The sequence below is a fragment of the Leuresthes tenuis genome, unplaced genomic scaffold (assembly GCF_036924035.1).
Source record: "Leuresthes tenuis unplaced genomic scaffold, fLeuTen1.0.hap1 SCAF_24, whole genome shotgun sequence".
Classification (NCBI taxonomy): Eukaryota; Metazoa; Chordata; class Actinopteri; order Atheriniformes; family Atherinopsidae; genus Leuresthes; species Leuresthes tenuis.
Window position 1 is genome coordinate 8752917 of NW_027325378.1, and position 22890 is coordinate 8775806.

The window sequence follows — 22890 nt, forward strand, 5'->3', positions numbered from 1 at the left end:
CACAGTCATTGTGATCAACAGTAAAGACAGACAGGAAATACAACTGTACTCAGCTTTTAGTAGCACTCATACCAGTCTACAACACAGCACAGTTAATGTTTCATCAAAGTTACCCAAACAAATGTTGATGAGGAGATCTTGCATAACTTGTTCAGGATTTCCTCCCTCCAGCAAAAAACTTGTAGTACTCTTTTCTTTTTTCCTCAGATCAGCCCCAGATGTTCACAGCAGAAGCGGTCGACCTCAAGAACCTGAACTGGCAGCTTCAGCTTTCTTCCTCACAGTGTCGAGAACATATCAAGCTTTGTCTCCTCTGTTCTTCATCCCCTCTGCTTCCTCCCTGTCAGAATCAGTTAACACCTTTTTCTCCAGCAGACTCTGGAGAACAGGAACTGATATTCCATCCAACCTCATTGGATGGAGATTTTCTGGATGTTCCAGTTCGTACTTTTTAGACACTTTTTTGTTTACGACACTGACGGCCTATTTTCGACTTTTTCATTTTTATTTTTTGTTTTTTACTGTGAGTTTCTTCACCAGAAAAGTTACACGATTCCAAACACGTGTCTGTATGTACATGTAAACTGTACTTTATCCCACGAATGAGCCATGAAAAATGTCAATATAAAGAAGGAGCATAGTATTTAAATCTCAGTCTATTGTCGAAATATCAGAAACAAAAGAGAATTTAACAATTTTTATTGGTAAATGCAGCATAAAGTGATAGTTTCACCATTTAAGTGATATATTTGTTTATTCAAGAAAACCCATCACATTCTCAAATAAACTTTCAAATACATAGTACATAAGTACATAAATCATATATGTATTGATATGATTTTGAATTACATCATTGCATCATCCTCCCCTACTAAGCTTGAACCTCACATGCCTTCGCTGCACTTTCTTGATATGATTTAATGTATGCCCCAACATTTTTTCCTTTTAACATATTATCTACTGTCATCATTAGATCTTGTACTCCATACGGAGTTGAGCTTCTGTTCTCAAACAGAACGCACCTGTAGCCGCACTTTTGGAGCATTTTCAGCAGCTGAGGTTGACACGAATGCAAAAAATCATTTAAGCTCATTCCTGCACGGTCCAGACCATCTCCATGAGTGAACAAGATGATGGTTTGTTCTTTAACTCTGCTCCCAAAAGCTTTTTCTAACTTTGTCAGAACATCTCTCTCACCGGCTGTAAATCTGCCAGCTTGCACCACAAGTAAGTACACACAAAAACCTGAATCACAGAGCTTTTTGCACTTTTTCACATGTTTGTCTCTAACTGATGATTCAGTGTCATCATTAAAGATGTCTGGTGTATCGATCACACAGCAAAGTGTATGTTCCAACTCTTTTTCTGCCCACTGACACTCTGTGGTGACTGGTTTTGAACTGGACTTAGATGTGAAGTACTTTTCTCCAAGTATTGTGTTCCCACATGCACTCTTTCCAGTCCCTGTCATTCCCACCAGAACAAGGTTCACTTTGGTCGTTCCTGCATAGGTACAAATTTTGTTTTAAAATTTAAAAAAGCTACTTTATCCAGGGCACTGACCTGAACGTAAAATTATTAAATGTAAGTAATAATCAAACATAATTCTCACAGTTGAACAGAGAATCAGCTACAAACAGAGACACATTTACTACACAGTGGATGATGTTGTGTGACGCTTTGAAAGAGAATGACTTACTTTTCGCCCTTATTTTCACCTCCATTTTAGTTGATTGTGGATGAACTGCACACCTTTAATGAGGGAGTAAAACCAAGTTATATTCAAACAAGTGTTTACAAAGCGTATTTTGATTTGTAATCTGCATGTTCATGGCTGGGAGGCAGTACAAGTAAACTCCTTTGTTGTAAAAACTCATTATCAACCACAGACAACACATATCAGAGTCTCAATTATTAGAAAATACTTTTCTGTTCTTAAGTAGCATGTACATATCTATCACACAAACCAAGGAAAATGTTACAGTCAGTAGTTAAGCTGAATAAGAAGTTACTGGTAAGACTCACTGTAAAACAGGTTCTTCAGTCCTGTACTACAACATCCAGGAGACTTGTGCTATCAGATCTATGTGCGATCAGGTTTTATGCTTGTTGAACTTTTTGAGGGCGTGACTTATGGTTTTCAAGCAAATGTCATATATCATAGTCTTGCACTGGCTATCGGTTTTTTGATAGTGTCTGGTCTGTGACAGTGTATCAACACTGTAAGCAAAAAAAACAAAAAAAAAAACATATACAGATATATATCTGTATATATAAATATATTTATATGTACATGGCTTCATTTCAACCAGGTAAGTATCAGCTATTTGTCTACTCTAAAAATTTTAAAAAATGTTCATTTTCGCTACAGTATTTGTCTAAAGTATACTTTAGACAGGTTAAAGACAAACTGTGATTTTGTTCCAGGTGATTCTTGGAGAATCGTGATGATTGGGCAAACTGGTGTGGGCAAGAGCGCCACTGGAAACACCATTCTGGGAGAAGATAGATTTGAATCTCGCCCTTCTGCAGGATCGGTCACTATCACCTGTCAAAAGGAAGAAATCCAGTGGAACAATAGACTGATTAATGTTGTGGACACACCTGGAATCCTTGACACTGATAAAACAGAAGAGCTCATAAAAACAGAAATAGTGAGATGTGTCAAAGTCTCAATTCCTGGTCCACATGTCTTTCTCCTAGTAATCCAGGCGGGTCGATTCACCAAAGAGGAGAGAAACTCTGTGCAAGCCCTGCAGGAGCTGTTTGGTCCAGAGGCAAAACAGTTCATGATTGTGCTATTTTCACATGGTGGTTGCCTCGACTCAACTATCCAAGATTATTTGAGAGAAGGTGACTCAGAGCTTCAACGACTCATTCAGGAATGTGGAAACAGATTCCACGTCTTTGAAAACACCAGCAGGGACCGATTCCAGGTAGACGAGCTATTCAGGAAGATCAATGACATGGTGGCAGTCAATGGCGGGAGATTCTACACAGATGCCATGTATCAAGAGGTGGAGGCGGCAAGAAGAGCTGCACGTCCAAATGTGGATGAAAACCAATACAGCTTTATTGGTGACCTTATGCAGCGCATTAGACGTTTTGTAAATATTCTCCAAAGAGATTAAGTTAACATAAACACTGTCCAGAACTCATAACTTATATATAATCAACAGGGGACAACAGGGGACACTGTTTCAGACAGGAAATGTATTAAAAAGCTAGAAAGACTTGTATTGTATTAACACCTCATTTCTAATTCAATTACAAAGTTAAAAAGCATCTTTCCATTTACACATTCAAGTCTTGTGTTTTGTGATGGTTTAATATGTCAAAAATGAACTGTATGCTGTTTTAATTTCCCTTATCTATGTAAAATGTCTGTATGACTATATATGCCATAGAATATGCATCCGATTTTGATCAATTCTCTGTTGTAATAACGCAATTTATCTTTTGTTTAAATGATAATGATTTGTTTACTTATGTAGGTAGAGAATAAAAAAAACAACAAATGAATGATTCCCCTTGAGCGGCAGAAATGAAAGAGTGTAGCCTACTTAATGTTATACTCGGCACAAATAAATATTAATTGTAATGTCAATAGCACAAACTGTGGCTGTATGGTTCAAATTGCATAACTTGTCAATAAATATCATGTGTTATAAATCCAGTCTAATTATTTTTATTGATTTATTCTCTTAGATGTTCAGACACATCTTCAGCTCCCAGTCAATGAAGTGCTTATTGCAATGAATTTCTGAATATCTGGAAATTGTTAGAAGGGAACTGGCATTATTCTTAGATGCATGCAGACGGAGTTGGTCATGCTCATTGGGATTTTTACTGCAGAGAACAGCATTCAAAGTCAGTGGCCAGTACTTTCAACTTCAAACAAATAATATTTGATATTAGTATATGATACACAACTACAAAAGCTTTTCAGTGTCTTCTATAGTGTTCCAGTCTCTGCTTTTAAAGTCTTTGTGTTTAGTGCTGTCCACTGCTCTACAATAAGAGAAGTTAGAAAAGTGGATTTAATGATTTTACCAAAGATTCCATGGGTTTTTTTTTACCTGAGAGAAGAAATCAGCTGTCTGATGATTGAAAGGAACCAGATTCATTAATGTTCAGTCGCAGTAGTTGTCTGCAAGCATAACGCATGTTGACACATTTCTTCACACTATTCAGTTGCTTTGCTTTGTTTCTTTTATCTAACTTTGTTAATATTTTTGCTTCTGTCTATGCAACTCAGTCTCAATACAAAATAAGGAATGAAGATAAACGTATAGATTTGTGTCCACAGACATGAGTTTTCATGTCCAGTTGACTCCATATTGTAAAATTGTCACAAAACAGCAGCTGATCTTTCATTAGACTTTGGAATGTTATTTTAGTTTTTTTTCTTTCTGTTTTTGACCTAAGTTTATAATAATAAAAACATTACAATACCTTCTACCTTTGCTCAGGTTGGAAGGATGTAAATCAGAGAAGACAGAAACTGTGGTTGATTCCTGTAATTAAATCAATAAAACCTGTTTATATACTTATATATATAAACATTTACGTGCACTGTGCGTGACTAAAAGGAAACACAGACAACATTACGACAGCAGCATGTTCACCTGTGATCGGATCAGAACATCAGCACTCCTTTGACGTTATGGTAAACATCACATGCTGGCTCATCAAACATTGCTTGAATTGTTATGTAATGTAATGTATTTAGAGCTTTAAGATTTAAACTTGAATTAAAGAACCACAGAACTGTACTAAGGTCTAACTTGAGTCATTTGATATTTATTAGAGACTCTCTAACAGGATTACCAAGATTTATTTTGACTGAATGGTTCTCTTTCAGGGGTGGTGTGGTGGTTAGCACTGTTACCTCACTACGAGAAGGTTCCAGGTTTGAATCCCGGCTGGGGCCTTTCTGTGAGAAGCTTGCACTCTAGTGACCCTGAGTTGGAAAAAGCGAGTATAGAAAATGGATGGATTCTCTTTCACATTAGCTTTGGTATCATATGCTGGTCTGACAAAGAAAAAAAAAACATAACACAAAAATCACTTAAGATTTTAGATAATAGACCACTTCATTTCCATCTTTGTCATATTCTACAAACATGAACTCTGCTTAATTGAGAAATTTTAATTAAGAATAAGATTGCTTTCCTGATTTGCAAGACTCTGTGTGGTCTTGCTTCTCCTCCTCTGGCTGGCTTTGTCTCTATAATTCTAGTGAAGAGGTACAAGCACAGCAGAAAGAGGAGACTTTACACATCAGAGACAGAGACAGTAACTTGGCTTCATGGCTTTGCAGTCTGATGGCAGTTTCATCGAAAGGAAGCTGTTGCGTGCCTCAGCTCATGATGTATGGGGCAGATAGCTCTCTACCAAATATCTTTCCTCATCTGATGCCTGTTTTTACTGTCTGCCCATTCAGGAAGCCTGATGCATCTGTGTTACTGTTTGTAAGTACCTATGTGCGTGCATATCACAGAGACTGGCATTTGTGATATGTTACAGAAATGTAAAATATCTACACTGGTGTCAAAAACATGAGAATCAAGTCCAATGAAACAGGTGTTCACAAGTTCATCATCAATATAAAAGGGGGCTCAAAAGCACATGGACTGTAAAATCAATTGTTTGCTTTAAGGTCAGTTCAAATTAGGCTCACAAATCAAATTTAGATGACTGAATAGTCCTAAACCGAAGACCATAGTATTAGAACTAACCAGAACTGCCACCCCATCTGAAAGTAAGAGCTCAAAGAGTGAGTGAAACCAAGTGAAGTCCTTGAATAGTGCCATATGGTGGAACCTAATCAGGGGAATGAAGATGATGGAGGGAGAAAAATAGAGCCAAAAGCAGAGGAGAGGTCGGTCAGTTCAGAAACCAAACTCAAGGCCTAACGTTTTAGTCTGTCATCAAATAGACTTTATATGATTTATTTGTGCCCTGTGATGGACTGGTCCTGTCCAGGGTGTACCCTGCCTCTCCCCCAATGACAGCTGGGATATATATCTATTTGATGTTATTAATATTATTATCATTATATTAATTATTATTTTAATTGTGGTTTTTAATTGATTTTTATCAAATAAGTTTTTTTCTTCTTCAGGTGTTTTCTGACACAAATTTATAAGATTTTTAGATCTAAAAATAAAAGCTTTTCCGCAGTTCTCCAAATTGAGTGTTATAATGTAATATGTACAGGATGGTATGTGCTGGGATGTATTGTTTTTAATGCTTATTATCAAAAGTAGTTTCCCCTAGCTTTGGGATTTGCACGTTTTTGATACATTCAGTCTGAATAAAAAATGTGTTATGAATACATTCTGCTTGACTGACAGGAGTAGTGTTCACATTGAATAAACAATAATATTTTGCACTGTAATGCAAAAAACAACAACCAGAAAACAATCAGACAACAACACTGAGTTGATGAGTCAATATTGATATGATAAAAACTGATGCTTGTCACTTAACCTATCGCTGTCTGGGAATGTTCTCTGAAGCAGATCGAAGGCTTTCAGTTCTCTTTGTTCATATGTGCATTCATATCTTTGTGTTCTTATTGAGCATTACATCATTTTCAACACAAACCGCAAAAATAACCTCTAAAATCAGGAATGAATAAATTTATACTCGACATAACTGAATGTTAATATATCTGTCCACTTCAAATAAAAACAAAACAACCTCCTTCCAAAACATGTCTTTTAACAAGATCCAAGATTCTAGCAAACCGTGATCAACAGTATAACAGCTGATAAAACCTGTTGCCTGTAACTGAATAATCATGAACACATGCTTGAAAGTTTTGTGATTAGTCTGGTTTTATAGCTGGACCAAAAAGATGGTCTGCAGCTGATCAGAGTTTGACATATAACCAACTTTTTGATCATCAGATTTCGCACTGCACTGCAAAACTGTGAACGAGCCTCAGGGAATTTGTACCTTTTACACAAACAAAACAGAAATCAAACGTGCTAATTTACTACGGTTTATGAAAGGAAATCTTTGTGGTCTTATTCAGCTGTTAGCTGATCCATTTACAAAATGAATGTAATGTGCATAAAGTTTAAACTAGATAAGAGGAAAAGTATTCATAACCACACGGAAATTGTAACTACATGGTGGTTAGTGAGCCAAGGGATGACGAGCATTAGACTGCACCCAAGCGTGACTCCTGACAGACAAGATGAATCAGCTGGTGGAAATATTTATGGTATGATATACAGTAAAATCCATGAGACGGCGAAAAGAAACTAATTGTTCCCAGTTATCACAAAAGCTTAACACGATATATCTTCTGATAAAAATGAAACAATTCTGTCTGGGAATGCTTCATTTAGCCTTTGTTGTCGAGTGGCTATGTAATGACTCAAAATATGTCAACATGTCGTGTCCACACATCCCCTCTTCTTTTCACAACATCTGGAACATCTGGAACTGAGGAGACCAGCTGCTGGACCAGAAATGTTGTCCCATTGTTGTCAGATACTCTAACCAGGACAAACTGTATTGTGCATTTATTTGAGTGCTCATTTCCTCGTCTGCGTTCAAAGTGAAAACTCTTAAACTGTTCTAAAAGTCTGGTGTACATTACATCATCTGTCACTGCTAAATACACAAATTTGTTGAGAATATAAAATAAAGAAAGTCAGTTTTTTCACAAAGTTTTCAATCTGCTTTCGTATTCTTAAAAACAGCTATAGAAGACACGTTTTTTGGTTTAAACATTTCCGGGGAGGAGCCATGGTAACAGATAAGTCAGAAACGACTTATCAGCAAGTGCGCATCTTTTGTCGCGTATATGCGGCGGAGCAGCAGGAGTAACTCACAACTTGAACTCCGGAGCAGCCAAACAGAGGTGATATTATTATTCAACAAGTGTTTTCAAACTTTTTAAAATTTTTCACCTCTAGTACATAACTTTGAGCATCACCTCCTTGGTTTTGCTGTTGTGTTCTAATTTAATTGAATTAAATTCTAAACAATATTTCCGTTTTAAAAATAGTAATAACTCTCAGCACAAATCTCCTCTTTTTACAGAGCCTTCTGATCAATTCAGGTCGGTTTCATTAATGTAGTGCTGACTCATCTAGCATTTCAGGGAACTTTTTATGTAGAGCAGGTCTACACCATACTCTTCATTATCAATTCTAATAATATTTACTCAATGAGTAATCCTACCTGTCCACTCTGGACTTGTGGGCTCATGGCTGGTGCTTGGTGCTGTATCTTGCTTCTGACCTTGAGGAGCTACAAGACAAAGTTTCCCAGTTATGTGGCGTCGCATCGTACAATTATTTAAATTATATAACGTTACGTTATATACCACAATGCCATACAATTCACTGACTTAATAATTATTTAACTTGAACAGTGGTTTGCAGGCATTCTACATATTGCCTTATCTGTTTCATCGACCTCATTTGACGTTACAAACTGCGAGCTGGTTTTAGTGCCTAGTTAGATGCGTCTGTTTCCAGAGCTTTCTTCTCGCCTTCTCCGTGCCACCCTTGATCTTTCTACTTTTCATTTTTCAAACACCAGTGACCCCCCCACCCCCCAAAAAAGAGAACACTGGCCCTTGCGACCCCAACAAGGTACTAAAAAAGACTGATGTTGGTCACTTGGCACATTCAGGTTCTCAGTACAACTGTGAGTTATGCCACCTGCTGAAGTTCTTTGATGTCTCCGCAGTAATCGGGTGTATCAGAGATGGTTAGCAGTCAGCAGTCAGAGAACAGGGAATAACATTTTTGTGAGGTGGTCCTGCAGGAATCATCTGCTCCTAAGTGCCACCAAGACCAATGTGATGCTGGACAAAAACTGCAGCCAAGGCGGTCAACTTCTTAAGTAAGTTGGAGTGCTTCTTGAGTGTACACCTGAATGACAGACTGGACTGGAGGACCAAAACTGGTGCTGTGTTTAGACGGAATGAGAAAACTCTTCTTTCTGAGGAAGTTTGGTTCATTTGACCAGTTTGTGGTGGTAAAACCATATAATGTGCTGTGGTCTGCTGGTGTCAGGGTCAGAGATATCACAAGAGGGATCGCAAAAAGGAAAATTTCAGTTATTTTTCTATAAATTTCAGTCTTTCTCGCTCTAATATGACTTGGCAGATATAAACTTACAAACACATGTACGTTTATCTGGTTGTCAATGTATCCTTCTTCCCAACATCTCACACATACAGACACACCAGATAAAATCAATACCAGCTATACTGTTGTGGTTGCTGATGAAATTTTCAGAAAAAGATTATATTTTTATATGGTTTCTGATTTTAAATCCTGTCTTTCAGCTGGTGAAAAACAAGAGCCAAATGGTCACAAGGGTCCCTTTCACATGGGTTGAATGAAACATTATCCAAGATGAAACGAAGATTGAGATCGACAAGCTCCTTGGTGTCCCAAGGTCAGGGAACATCCACCGACCCATCAGAGGAAAAAAAGAAAATTCTCCCAGTGCAGAAAGATGAAATAACAAATACAGACTCAAAAAGTCAAACTTGCACTGAAAGTGCAGGTATACACAAATCAGATGATAGCTCAATTGATGCACTGTTTCAGGGCAATGCTCCATTTATGAATTGCAAAGATTCGGACTGGTTTGAACACCAGTTGCATAACACTGACGTTAGTGATGGTGCTGATAAATTCCCAGGAGAAACAGACAAACTTCCAAATTATTTCTCACCCTCATGTCAGAATAAAATCCCACAACTAGCATCACCTTCCAGGCCTTCTCTCACCGAGCCACAAAACTTGTGCACAAAAGCAGAAAACTTGTTTACACCTGATTTCACAGAGGATTTTGATGATGAAACCTACAGGTTCCAGTGCTCCAGTCCAGGCCTGTACCAGTGCGAGGTGACCGGCCTGGTGTTTCACATGGAGGGAGAAGGCAAAGTGCTTTACAGGATTTTTCCGTGGAACAGGAGGCTACTGAGTCAACATCACAAGAAGCCTGCAGGACCCCTGTTTGACATCAAATGTCTGCAGCAGTCTGTGTGTCAGCTTCATCTCCCTCACTGTGAGATCCTCTCCACAGGTGCATGTAACTTCTTGTCAGTGGCTCATATGACTGATGAGGGCATCGAGTTTATCAGCCCTCATAAGATAACAGAAACTCATGTTATCATAAACATCACAGGGTTTTCTGGTCTTGGTAACGTCAAGGATGAAGACTCTCCTCCTGACCCGGTCCAAGCATTAATTCTGCTGTTCTATAAACTCCCAGATGATCATAATGTCAGGTCTTTACTTAATGTGTTGTTGGTACCGAGGAACATTGTGATCCGGGATCTGCAGCGCACCAGACGTAAACTGATTGGAAATGAGAGGTACATAGATGTATCTCCATACTGTAAACTGCAGCCGAAGCAAACTTACAGTCTGTCCTCTGATCTTGGAAGTGAGTTGGTTAAAGTTCAACCAACAGAAGCAGAATTTGATGAGGGGTCTTACAACAGCTACTTTACATCATTCCAGGTGATTTTGAAAACCAAGGTTGAAGTTATTAACCTAAAAGTGGAAAACAAGAGCAGCTCCTGCTGTGTTTGGGAAAGAGAGGTTTGTCTTTTCCCATCTACAGTGAGAGCTCAGAGTGTCTGTCCAGTTGATAGACTGTTGGAGATACGGAGAAGCTTCATCGAGGGGATATCAGGAGCTGTTCTTCAGAGTCTGGTGGACAAACTGCTGCAGACAAAGGTGATCACTGATTCTGAAAGAGAGGCAGCAGAGGAGAGGCAAAGCCGAAGGGACAAAGCTCGATATGTTATCGACACTGTGAGGGGGAAAGGTGACGCTGCCAGTTCAACAATGATCCAGTTCCTCTGTGAGGCTGATCCCTACTTCTGTGAATATGTGGGGTTGACCAAAGAGAAATACAGCGGTGAAACAAACTGTTTGGTCATGTAGATGTGGTGGTTGGAAACTGATCATCATTGTACTGTAATGGAAGACTTTTCCCTAAAAGTCACTGTCACTTATCAACAACATACTGTCAGGACGTTCCTCTCAGGTTGCTCATATGCTTCATGTATGATGTTTGTTGTATGATGCAGTTATATTCAGCTTTTAATTCCTGGCAATAACTGATGTTTATTTTGTTGTTTTAACATGATTTTTTTCTTAAAGCTTGAGATTCAGGATGTAGTAAATGTAGTAATGTTCCTACAGTGCTGTTTCATGACAGCTGCACAGTGGTGTGGTGGTTAGCACCGTCGCCTCACAGCAAGCGAGTTCAACTCCTGGCTGGGGCCTTTCTGTGTGGAGTTTGCATGTTTTCCCTGTGCATGCATGGGTTCTCTCTGGGTACTCCAGCTTCTTCCTGCCATTCAAAAACATGCATGTTAGGTTCATTGGTGACTCTAAAATTGTCCTTAGGAGTGAGTGTGGTTGTTTGTCTCTATGTGGCCCTGTGATGGACTGATGACCTGTCCAGGGTGTAACCCGCCTGATGACCGCTGGGATAGGCTCCAGCAACCTGACCGACGGATTAAGCAGGTATAGAAAATAGATGGATGAATATTTACATGACAATTAATCTATATGTCAGTTTATTTTCCACATTCTAATGAATCAGCTGTAAATGTTGAATTTGAATAATTTAATTTCAACCCTTGAGCAAAATATTACTAAAGTTTCTGCTAGTCTCCGACTGCATCTGAACTGTCCTCATGATATACACAGTCAAATTCATGAAGTAAATCATCCCTCTTCAAGGAGTGAGTGATCTGTGTACTTTTCTGAGCAGATACTTTGTTTTGTCTCAGAGATGTCTTCTGGAAAATGTGTTTATGGTTGTGTGGGTAAGTTGACCCTTTTCACACTTCTGCCTTGAACAATTTGGTGAATCAAATTTTTTATACATATGGTTGGTTATTGCTATGCCATTCTCCTCTGACTCATTTTTGGTGGATTAATATACTTTTTTGGCAAGTTGGCCATCTCAGCTTAGCTCAGTCTCCACCTCTGGACTCTACTATATCCCATATCATAATGGCATATAAAGGTATTTACTGTGGGAGTATATATTTTATAGCAATTTTATATATGTTTCAATAATGTAAACATAAATCATTTTTATCTTAGCACAGATATGTATTAGCATATATGAAACTGTAGCACTGAAACTGAGACATTATGTTAAATGTCAAGCAAAAATAATTCCAAAAGAAAACATCATTCAGTCAGCAAAAAATAAAGACAAAACAGAAAAGTCTCCATTTCTGTTGTCATAAAATTGACTTTGTCATGTCTCAAGCTGTTTTCTTATCAGCAGCACACTGTGGGAGGAACCACCTTGAATATTTAACTCATCTGCAGATGCTTCGTCAGTTTGATCACTGGCCTCTTTCTTGGCTTGTATGAAGGGTATTTGGACATAGGGCTGGGGATCCGAGACCTTTAATTACCATCCTGAGAAAAATCTCTATGATGGGGAAAGAAAAGCATGTTAGAAGGCATTTGATTGTAAACTGTTGGTGTTGCTCCCTGAGTCTAGGGTTTCATTAACTGTGGGATATTAATGACATTTGTGTTTAAGTAACTGTAAAAAACCTGTAATATTCAAAATTATTCCCACCCAACCTCGATTCCAATTAAATGGGATGTTGTGTAGAATGTAAACAAGACAGAATTAATCCATCCATCCATCATCTGCCGCTTATCCGAGGGTCGGGTCGCGGGGGCAGCAGCTTTAACAGAGAAACCCAGACGTCCCTGTCCCCGGCCACTTCCTCCAGCTCTTCCGGGGGGACCCCGAGGCGTTCCCAGGCCAGCCGAGAGACATAGTACAGAATTAAATGATTTATAAATCTCACAAACCAATATTTTTTTCAAAGTAGAAAAATATCTTAAAACGAAACTGAACTAGATATTTTACAATATCGTGAAAGAATGAGCTCATCTGGACAGGTCCATGTTTCCCACTGTGTAGCATCCCCTCTTCTTTTAACAACATCTGTAAACATCTGGAACTGAGGAGACCAGCTGCTGGACCTTTAGAAGAATGTTTCCCATTCTTGTCTGATATAAGATTCTCTAAAAAAGTTCGGGCAGGTTTAGCCAGGACTAAATGTATTGTATGAGTGCTCATTTCCCTATCAAGTCTGCGTTCAAAGTGAAAACTCTTAAACTATTTTAAAAGTCTTGTGTTCATTACACCATCTGTTACTGCTAAAGACATCAATTTGTTGAGAATATAAAATCAAAAAAGTCAGTTTCTTTCTCGCATTCACACTCTTACAAAAAGCTATAGAAACAAGTTATGGTTTTCACATTTCGGGGGTAGGGAGTAGTGGTACGAGCGCAGTACGTCGGGGGCGAGGTTTCAGCAAGCGCGCATCTTTTGCATGTAGTGTACGCGGCAGAGCTGGAGGTGTAACTCATCTCGATGTGGAAACTTATTTGCGGAAGTTGAACGTCGGAGCGGCCAAACAAGCTATAGAAACAAGTTATGGTTTTCACATTTCGGGGGTAGGGAGTAATGGTACGAGCGCAGTACGTCGGGGGCGAGGTTTCAGCAAGCGCGCATCTTTTGTATAAAGTGTACGCGGCAGAGCTGGAGGAGTAACTCATCTCGATGTGGAAACTTATTTGCGGAAGTTGAACGTCGGAGCGGCCAAACAAAGGTGAGATGATTATTCAACATGTGTTTTCTATTTCTTTCTTTTTCACCTCTAGTAAACAATTTTTGAGCATCACCTCCTTGGTTTTGCTGCTGTGTTCGAATTGAATTAAATTAAATTCGAATCTACATTTCCGCTAAAGAGCAGATCTGTCCGAAACTTTAAGCTGAGTCATACAAAATCGCTTTTGATTTTATTAGAGGTAGTACATTTATTCGTTTAAGTTAGACGTATTGTCCTAATATGATCCTGTTTTCTACCCAAATTGATTGTTCGATTGTTTTTATGAGACTAGAGCAGACAGCATGTTAAAAAAGGAAATGCTTTCTCTCTTAAATATAAATGGGGCCAGCGTCACGCTGCCATTAGCCTGGTATGAACTTGTAGCAGTTTCTCTTTCTATATATGATATTTAAATGACAAAACAGTGCCTATAGAGTTTCTCTGAATACCAGAAAGATATTATATTGATGTGTAAACAAAAACTATCACTACATTTTAACCGTGCACAATTTCATTCTGATAATACCAGCCAAAGTTTAATCCTGTGGTCCTTAACCTTAAAAGCTTAAAAGCCACCCTTATTATTATTATTATCATCTGTGATTCTTTACTGCCGAAGCCATTTCCAGAAGAATATTTTATTCCCTAAAAATAAACAAATTAATAAATTATGACCATCTTCAACTTGTACACTCTTGTCCGTGATGTGTCACGTGTGATGTCTGTGACAGCATGTTCCATTTTTTTTTGTTGTTGTTATTATAAGAGGGCCAAAGATGTATTTGGCCAACCTGAGTGAGACAGCGTGTCTTTTGAAGGCCAAACACATTTTGTCTGCGTTCTCCTGGAAATATTCTTTTGATCCTGAATCAGATGGGATGTGAACCGAGCCGGAATTTAATTTCCACTGTTTTGCTTTTTCACTGAGAGCCATCACAGAACCATGTCACTACACCACCAGTAATGTCTATTTCAATTGGGTCATTTTGCAGAGAGGCAGTTTGTCTTTATACTGGAGGGCTGCTCTCACGGAGTTGGCAGCACCAGACGGTGTCCTTTGGAGGAACGAAGGAGTAACACGGGTCTGTATGAGACCATTGAGGTAGGTGGGAGCAGACCCAGAAATCAGCATTGGTGGGTTAGCATTGGAGATTTGAATTCGATGCGAGCAGCTAGGTAGCCAGTGTAGTTCAGTGAACAGAGGGGCGACATGTGCCCTTTTCTGGTGATGGAAGACCAGACGTGCCGCCGCGTTCTGGAGCATCTGTAGCAGGTTTATCGCACGAGTCGGGAGGCCTGTAAGGAGCTCATTTTGATAGTCAAGGTAGTCAGTGACCATGGTTTATACCAGGAGCTAGGCAGCTTGTTGTTGAGGATGTAATTTTTCAGCCTATAAAGCACAACTGATATGTGGAAGCGCCTTTTGCTTTGGTAGAACCTAATTAAAAAAAAGTTGAGCAACATTAGTCCAAAACTGATAAGTTTGTTCAGCTAGGGAGCTTCCTGTCTGATGAAGTGGGAACACAAGTAACACACAATAACTAAAAAAGACTGACATATGTGGTAGTGTTGTTCACTCATCACACTTCATGCCACCAAGACCAATGTGATGCTGGACAAAAACTGCAGCCAAGGCAATCAACTTCTTAAGTAAGTTGGAGTGTTTCTTGAGTGTACACTTGAATGACTAACTGGACTGGAGGAGCAAAACTGGTGCTGTGTTTAGGCGGAATGAGCAAACTCTTCTTTCTGAGGAAACTTGGATCATTTGACCAGTTTGTGGTGGTAAAACCATATAATGTGCTGTGGTCTGCTGGTGTCAGGGTCAGAGATATCACAAGAGGGATCGCAAAAAGGAAAATTTCTGTTTTTTGGTCTGTCTGTCTCTCTCTCTAATGTGATTTGGCAGATATAAACTCACAAACATTTGTACGTTTATCTGGTTGTCAATGTATCCTTCTTCCCAACATCTCACACATACAGACACACAAGATGCAAACAATCCCAGCTATACTATTGTGGTTGCTGACGTAATTTTCTGCAAAAAAATATATCTTATATGGTTTCTGATTTTAAATCCTGTCTTTCAGGTGGTGAAAAACAAGAGCCAAATGGTCACAAGGGTCCCTTTCACATGGGTCAAATGAAACATTATCCAAGATGAAACGAAGATTGAAATCCATAAGCTCCTTGGTGTCCCAAGGTCAGGGAACATCCACCGACCCATCAGAGGAAAAAAAGAAAATGCTTCCTGGGCAAACACATGAAATGAAAAGTAAAGACTCAAAAAGTCAAACTTACACTGAAAGTGCAGGTATATACGAATCAAATGTTAGCTCATTTGATGCACGGTTTCAGGACTATGCTGCATTAATGGAATGCAATGATTTGGACTTGTTTGAACCCCGGGTGCATAACATTCACCAGAGCAGCTCAGATGAACTCTCTGCGTATAAGATAGCAACAACTAGAACTGTAGCAACTCAAACATTGGATATTTGTTCAGGTGAAGGTGATGTAAAACAACCCAAGCTAAAAGAAAAAAAGAAGAAAACAGTGAGTGAAATGAGACAAGAACCTCAGATGAGTTCTCCAGGTAAATATTATAATGAAAAACAACATGAGCTGAAAGGAAGAGAAAAGACAGCGTGGAATAAAATGAGAGCAAATCCATATTTGCATTCTCAAGATAAATATTTCCATGTACCACAGTCTAAAATAGTTAAAGAAAAAGGGTTAAAGGTAGGTTTCACAGATCCTGTGATGCATTTATGCGATGATGATGCTAAACAACATAAGCTAAAAAGAAGGGAGAGGACAGTAAAAGGTAAAACAGGTGACATAGATGCTGACGATTACAGCAGAAAGCTACCAAGCTTTCCTCTTAGCTATCGCTCTTCAGTGCCTTTGCATTTTTCACCTCGGTTACAAAACATTGACCTGTGCAACTCAGAAGATGTTTCTGTGTATAAGACAGTAACAACTAAAACAGCAGCAACTCAGACATTGGATAACTGGCTAGATAAAGATTATGATGAAGAAGATGATATGCTAAAAGGAACAGAGAATAAAACAGGGGATGAAATTATACAAGAACCACAGTTAGCTTCTCTAAGAAGAGATTATTATGGTAAACAATATGAACTAAAAGGAAGAGACAAAACCACAGGATCCAGCACAGATGTTGCCATCAGCACAAGGCAAGAGGACATTTTTGCTCTGCCTGATCACAGCAAATCAGATTTTTGTGCATCTTCACAGTTCCCTTCCTGGACTTACCACTCACTTGGACCACTCATGGTCCCTCAATGGAAAGATTATGATGGAAAACAACATAAGCTTAAAAGAAGAAAAAATAGAGGGGTTTGTTTACCTCCAACAGAATTTCCGACGGGTCATCTTTTTAAAGATTATGATGGAAAACAACATAAGCTTAAAAAAAGAACAAAGACAATAACCACAGGAGCCAACGCAGATGTTGTCACCAGTAGCACAATACCCCAGGACCTTTCTGCTCTGCCTGATGACAGCAAATCAGATTTTTGTGCATCTTCACAGTTCCCTTCCTGGACTTACCCCTCACTTGGACCACTCATGGTCTCTCAACGTAAAGATTATGATGGAAAACAACATAAGCTTAAAAGAAGAAGAAGAATGATAAGGGTTTGTTTATCTCCAAAAGAATTTCCGACGGGTCATCCTTTTAAAGATTATGATGGAAAACAACATAAGCTTAAAACAAGAAAAAAGACAATAACCACAGGAGCCAACGCAGATGTTGCCATCAGTAGCACAATACCCCAGGACCTTTCTGCTCTGCCTGATCACAGCAAATCAGATTTTTGTGCATCTTCAGAGTTCCCTTCCTGGACTTACCCCTCACTTGGACTTGTACAACCACTCATGGTCCCTCAATGGAAAGATTATGATGGAAAACAACATAAGCTTAAAAGAAGAAAAAATAGAGGGGTTTGTTTACCTCAAACAGAATTTCCGACGGGTCATCTTTTTAAAGATTATGATGGAAAACAACATAAGCTTAAAACAAGAACAAAGACAATAACCACAGGAGCCAACGCAGATGTTGCCATCAGTAGCACAATACCCCAGGACCTTTCTGCTCTGCCTGATCACATCAAATCAGATTTTTGTGAATTTTCAGAGTTCCCTTCCTGGATGAATAACTCCACCCAACTCTCACTTGGAGGAGCACAACCACACATGGGTTCTCAAAGTAAAGATGATGAGGGAAAACTGTACAAGTTGTACCAAAGAAAGTGGAAAAAAGAAACCAAAAACGTTGGATTTCAAAAGACAGCACACCATTTTGGTTTTGACACTTTGCCTTCATTACGCCCTGAGAAAGTCAGTCACCCCTACAAGAATCTGAATACAAAAGGTTCTTGCTATGAGTTACTTAAAGATAGAAGTTCTACCGGAAACAGTCACATCAGAATTCCTTCCTCGACCTCCTCCCACTCCATCTCCTCCTCAGATGCTGAGCCTTCATGTCAGGCTGGCATTTTGAACAAATGCTCTACCTGTGCAGATGAAATGCAAAAACACACTGGAAGTGGACTTTCATCCATGCAATCAGAAACCACGTCTGATGGTTCTGGTAAACTCTCAGGAGAAAAAGACAAAATTCCAAACTATTTCTCACCCTCAAGTCAGAATAAAATCCCACAACTAGCATCACCTTCCAGGCCTTCTCTCACTGAGCCACAAAACTTGTGCACAAAAGCAGAAAAAATGTTTACACCTGATTTCACAGAGGATTTTGATGATGAAACCTACAGGTTCCAGTGCTCCAGTCCAGGCCTGTACCAGTGCGAGGTGACCGGCCTGGTGTTTCACATGGAGGGAGAAGGCAAAGTGCTTTACAGGATTGTTCCGTGGAACAGGAGGCTACTGAGTCAACATCACAAGAAGCCTGCAGGACCCCTGTTTGACATTAAATGTCTGCAGCAGTCTGTGTGTCAGCTTCATCTCCCTCACTGTGAGATCCTCTCCACAGGTGCATGTAACTTCTTGTCAGTGGCTCATATGACTGATGAGGGCATCGAGTTTATCAGCCCTCATAAGATAACAGAAACTCATGTTATCATAAACATCACAGGGTTTTCTGGTTTCGGTAACGTCAAGGAGGAAGACTCCCCTCCTGACCCGGTCCAAGCATTAATTCTGCTGTTCTATAAACTCCCAGATGATCATAATGTCAGGTCTTTACTTAATGTGTTGTTCTTACCGAGGAACATTGTGATCCGAGATCTGCAGCGCACCAGACGGAAACTGATTGGAAATGAGAGGTACATAGATGTATCTCCACACTGTAAACTGCAGCCGAAGCAAACTTACAGTCTGTCCTCTGATCTTGGAAGTGAGTTGGTTAAAGTTCAACCAACAGAAGCAGAATTTGATGAGGAGTCTCACAACAGCTACTTTACATCATTCCAGGTGATTTTGAAAACCAAGGTTGAAGTTATTAACCTAAAAGTGGAAAACAAGAGCAGCTCCTGCTGTGTTTGGGAAAGAGAGGTTTGTCTTTTCCCATCTACAGTGAGAGCTCAGAGTGTCTGTCCAGTCAATAGACTGTTGGAGATACGGAGCAGCTTCATCGAGGGGATATCAGGAGCTGTTCTTCAGAGTCTGGTGGACAAACTGCTGCAGACAAAGGTGATCACTGATTCTGAAAGAGAGGCAGCAGAGGAGAGGCAAAGCCGAAGCGACAAAGCTCGATATGTTATCAATACTGTGAGGGGGAAAGGTGACGCTGCCAGTTCAACAATGATCCAGTTCCTCTGTGAGGCTGATCCCTTCTTCTGTGAATATGTGGGGTTGACCCGAAGAGAAATGCAACGGTGAAACAAACTGTTCAGTCATGTAGATGTGGTGGTTGGAAACTGATCATCATTGTACTGTAATGGAAGACTTTTCCCTAAAATAGTCACTGTCACTTATCAACAACATACTGTCAGGACGTTCCTCTCAGGTTGCTCATAAGCTTCATGTATGATGTTTGTTGTATGATGCAGTTATATTCAGCTTTTAATTCCTGGCAATAACTGATTTTTTTGTTTAACATGGTTTTTTTTTTTTTAATTCAAGATGTAAATGTTCCCACAGTGCTAGAAAACAACGGTAAAAATTATTCATACTGTTTTTATATTGAATTCATATATCTTCATGACAGTTAATCTATATATCAGTTTATTTTTCACATTCTAATGAATCAGTAAATGTTTTAAATGTTGAACTTGAATCATTTAATTTCAACCCTTGAGCAAAATATTCTGACGTTGTTGTACATTTCTCATGTTTGTTCTTACATTTTGTAAAAAGTAAAATCAGTAGATTTTCTGAGCTGACTGAACAGCTTTTAAATGGATTCATGGGTTTATTGGCTGATTGTTGCTCCACAAGTGCATTTTGTTGCTGGCTCCAGCTGAAATGACGCAATGCTGATTAGATTTCTTCCCAGAAGGTTTTGTTTCCTTGTTCCTTAAATGTACTCTTGAATACCTGTCTTTTTAAATGTTTGTGAACTACATCTGGTTCAGCAGTATAATCGATTCCACATGCTGATATGACTGTATTTTACATAGTGTAACAAGAAATTGCAGCACAGATACATTCTCAAATTACATGATTTAGACATCATGATGTAATTATACAAAGTGCCCATTATAGGACACTAATAAGTGTTTTTTAGTGCTTTTTTCTTGTATTCATTGTTATTAAACATTTTTATTTCACCATATTTATTAATACACATGTAGTTGATTTGATCTGAAGTTGTGTTGATACACAGTTTGAAAGCTCTGTGTCTGATTGTGCAACTGTCTTTCAGTATGTGAACAATAAAGATCAACTTTGAAAATTGTTGATTTTTGGAAAAGTTAAATTATTAAATTTCTGATTTGGATCGGTTCTAAACTTAATATGTAGGCTTCTTTACACCTTTTGAAAAATATAGTTTCAGTTTAATTTGACATGAAATATTATTTTCAATAACATAAATTATATATTTTTCCTTTATAGTAACTCTATAATGGCAGAGACTTCTGCAACACTCATTCCATCAAGCCCATAGACAGAAATATGCTTTTATACAACCTAAGCTGTCGTTCTGTCCACCTTAAAAAGATCTGGTTCTGTTTTCACTGTGTTAGGTGTGAGCAGGTGATAATAACTGAGTTCAATGAAGTTCTGAAAACCACAAAAATAATCACAAATAACATTTTCTTTAGAGACAGATTGTGGAGGCAATTCCTGGAAAATAGATTTATAGCCAACAAGGCAGTTTATCCATGTTATTAAGAATCAAATCCGAGGAAGTTAAAGAACATAAACTGTCAATAACAGCAAACATTTGGAAGAGTAAAATGATTGTTATTAACTTGAACAATGCAGCTAGTTTTTATGGTTACTTTAACTAGCAATAGTTCTGTCAAATGATTGATATGCAGTTGATTGCTAGTATTTGCAATCAATCACAATGACTAATTATTGCTTGGCTGCATCCCTCTTAAAAGGGAAGTGTTAATTTATGAAAGTGGTATTTGTTTTAAGAGTCTGTTACTTGTCTACAATATTGACAAAAGTTGGAAAAAATATAAATTCCAGAGTTTACTGATTCCAGCAGAGGGCGGCATAACGACTAAAATCCATCTCATCTAGTTGAGTCTGAAATCTGGGAACCAGCAACCGATCAGCTCCTGCAGATCTGTACTCAGAAAAAAAGCTGTGATGTATCTCAGTGCCTGATTGTTAATAAATTCACATACAACAAACATTTTAATTTTCACTTGAAGTCAACCAAAGAAAATGAAAACAGTAGTCTTTTCCTGTTTTTTGGAATTGTTTTGCAGCACTTATCTACACTGATCCCATCTAACGGTGTGATTGGTTAGTTAAAAAAAAAGTGCATTACAAAGGTTTATAAACCACATGGAATAGCATAACAACATGAATGATTGCAACCCTTCCAAACAAGCCAGTGAGTCTTTTTCTAATTGAACTGTCATGAACTTTAACATTCTCACTGAGGTCTGTAGAGTATGAGATGAAGCTCTTGCGTTTTTGACCTTGGGATGAACTTGTTGGGATGTCCAGTCCTTGATTGACATCTTGAATGTTTTCCACTTGTTAATAATCGTTCCTGCCAAAGAATAATGAATAGCTTGGAAATGCCTTTATAACCCTTCCCAGATTGATGGGCATCAACAGTTGCTTATTTTAGATAACTGCTGATGTCTTTCCTCCTTGGCATTGTGTTAACACACACCTGAATGCTCCAGATCAGCAAACTGACAAAACTTCTGCTTTTATCGAGGCGCTCACACTGGCTGCTGCTTACCCTCTTAACTTTATGGAAACAGAAAGGATGGGGTTAGTTTATCACACACTGCTTCTGTATTTCGTCTCAGTATTTTTAGATTAATAACGTTACAGTGTAATATGTCGTGTTGTAATCATCCCTCTTAATTTGATGTGAAGTGAACCCACTTCCGGTTTCATCCTAACCACCTCCAGCTTGTTGCAGATGGAGGGTTCAGCTCCAGCGCAGCATCCAGCCTCAGACCGGACGGTGCTGCGCTCAGGGAAGCAGCCGTGACACCCTCTCCCCGTCAGCCTGTCAGCTTCTTCACAGCGTTTAAATAATTCTATGTTTTAGTCTGACTCAGTAAGAAGCTCTTCCTTTACGGCTCTGAATAACCAGTGGAATTGAACTGTTTGGAAAGCGCAGAGGAAGTCTGGAGAATGAACCCTCAGTGTGCCCGCTGTGGGAAGATCGTCTACCCCACGGAGAAAGTCAGCTGCCTGGACAAGGTGAGCACTTCATTTTTGACCAACGCAAACAGATAGAATAAAGAAAGCTGTAAGTATTCGTCAGCGAAATGTCTGAGAATGGCGTCCAAGTTCAAGCAAAACTGGGCTCAGGCTGGAGGTGGAGGTCATGAAGATGAGTGAAGTTGTCAGAGACGCAGGTAGTTTTGAGCACCGTAGGACAGAATTTGAGATTTTATTATTTTTTTCAGCTTGAAATCAAAGATTAAAAGATTACATAGCAAGCTGTGGCACGTTCAAATAAGTATGCTTTAACATTGAGTTATTCTCCGTCATTTTGTTTCAGGAAAATAAAAAACGTGAGGAATAAGTGAGAACTCAGGTTATCAATTGATTCACGAAAAAATAATCGATTTACATTGCTGCAATGATTGTAAAACATT

The 22890-nt window shown here is 38.9% G+C and overlaps 5 protein-coding genes across 5 annotated transcripts in view; 4 read left to right on the forward strand and 1 right to left on the reverse strand.

The window, feature by feature from the left end:
- Positions 1-871: 871 nt before the first annotated feature.
- Positions 872-1724, reverse strand: LOC140284978 (uncharacterized). The gene is made up of 2 exons (XM_072379038.1): positions 1700-1724; positions 872-1503 (listed from the first exon to the last, which is right to left on the reverse strand). The coding sequence occupies exons 1-2, from the start codon at positions 1722-1724 to the stop codon at positions 872-874; spliced, it is 657 nt and encodes a 218-aa protein (XP_072235139.1).
- A 705-nt stretch (positions 1725-2429) lies between these two features.
- LOC140284532 (GTPase IMAP family member 9-like) lies at positions 2430-3183 on the forward strand. Its single transcript, XM_072378407.1, has one exon. It carries the CDS (start codon positions 2448-2450, stop codon positions 3129-3131), a length of 684 nt encoding a protein of 227 aa, XP_072234508.1. The 5' UTR covers positions 2430-2447; the 3' UTR covers positions 3132-3183.
- Positions 3184-9392: 6209 nt separating this feature from the next.
- Positions 9393-10940, forward strand: LOC140284979 (caspase recruitment domain-containing protein 8-like). Its single transcript, XM_072379039.1, has one exon. It carries the CDS (start codon positions 9393-9395, stop codon positions 10938-10940), a length of 1548 nt encoding a protein of 515 aa, XP_072235140.1.
- Positions 10941-17804: 6864 nt separating this feature from the next.
- Positions 17805-19536, forward strand: LOC140284513 (caspase recruitment domain-containing protein 8-like). Its single transcript, XM_072378379.1, has one exon. It carries the CDS (start codon positions 17834-17836, stop codon positions 19520-19522), a length of 1689 nt encoding a protein of 562 aa, XP_072234480.1. The 5' UTR covers positions 17805-17833; the 3' UTR covers positions 19523-19536.
- Positions 19537-22182: 2646 nt separating this feature from the next.
- The window catches only part of LOC140284516 (uncharacterized), a 102542-nt gene continuing 101834 nt past the window's right edge, over positions 22183-22890 (forward strand). Inside the window, exon 1 of the mRNA XM_072378383.1 lies at positions 22183-22489. The gene's annotated coding sequence lies outside the window, so the exon portion shown is untranslated. The remainder of the gene's footprint in view (positions 22490-22890) is intronic.

What these genes read in the sequence shown, in the direction of transcription:
- LOC140284513 (XM_072378379.1), top strand. Translation starts at nt 17,834, where the DNA reads ATGAATAACTCCACCCAACTCTCACTTGGAGGAGCACAACCACACATG.
- LOC140284979 (XM_072379039.1), top strand. Translation starts at nt 9,393, where the DNA reads ATGAAACGAAGATTGAGATCGACAAGCTCCTTGGTGTCCCAAGGTCAG.
- LOC140284532 (XM_072378407.1), top strand. Translation starts at nt 2,448, where the DNA reads ATGATTGGGCAAACTGGTGTGGGCAAGAGCGCCACTGGAAACACCATT.
- LOC140284978 (XM_072379038.1), bottom strand. Translation starts at nt 1,724, where the DNA reads ATGGAGGTGAAAATAAGGGCGAAAA. An exon ending in GGTGAAAATAAGGGCGAAAA is followed by an intron (nt 1,504 to 1,699) that starts GTAAGTCATTCT and finishes GTACCTATGCAG; the next exon opens with GAACGACCAAAGTGAACCTT.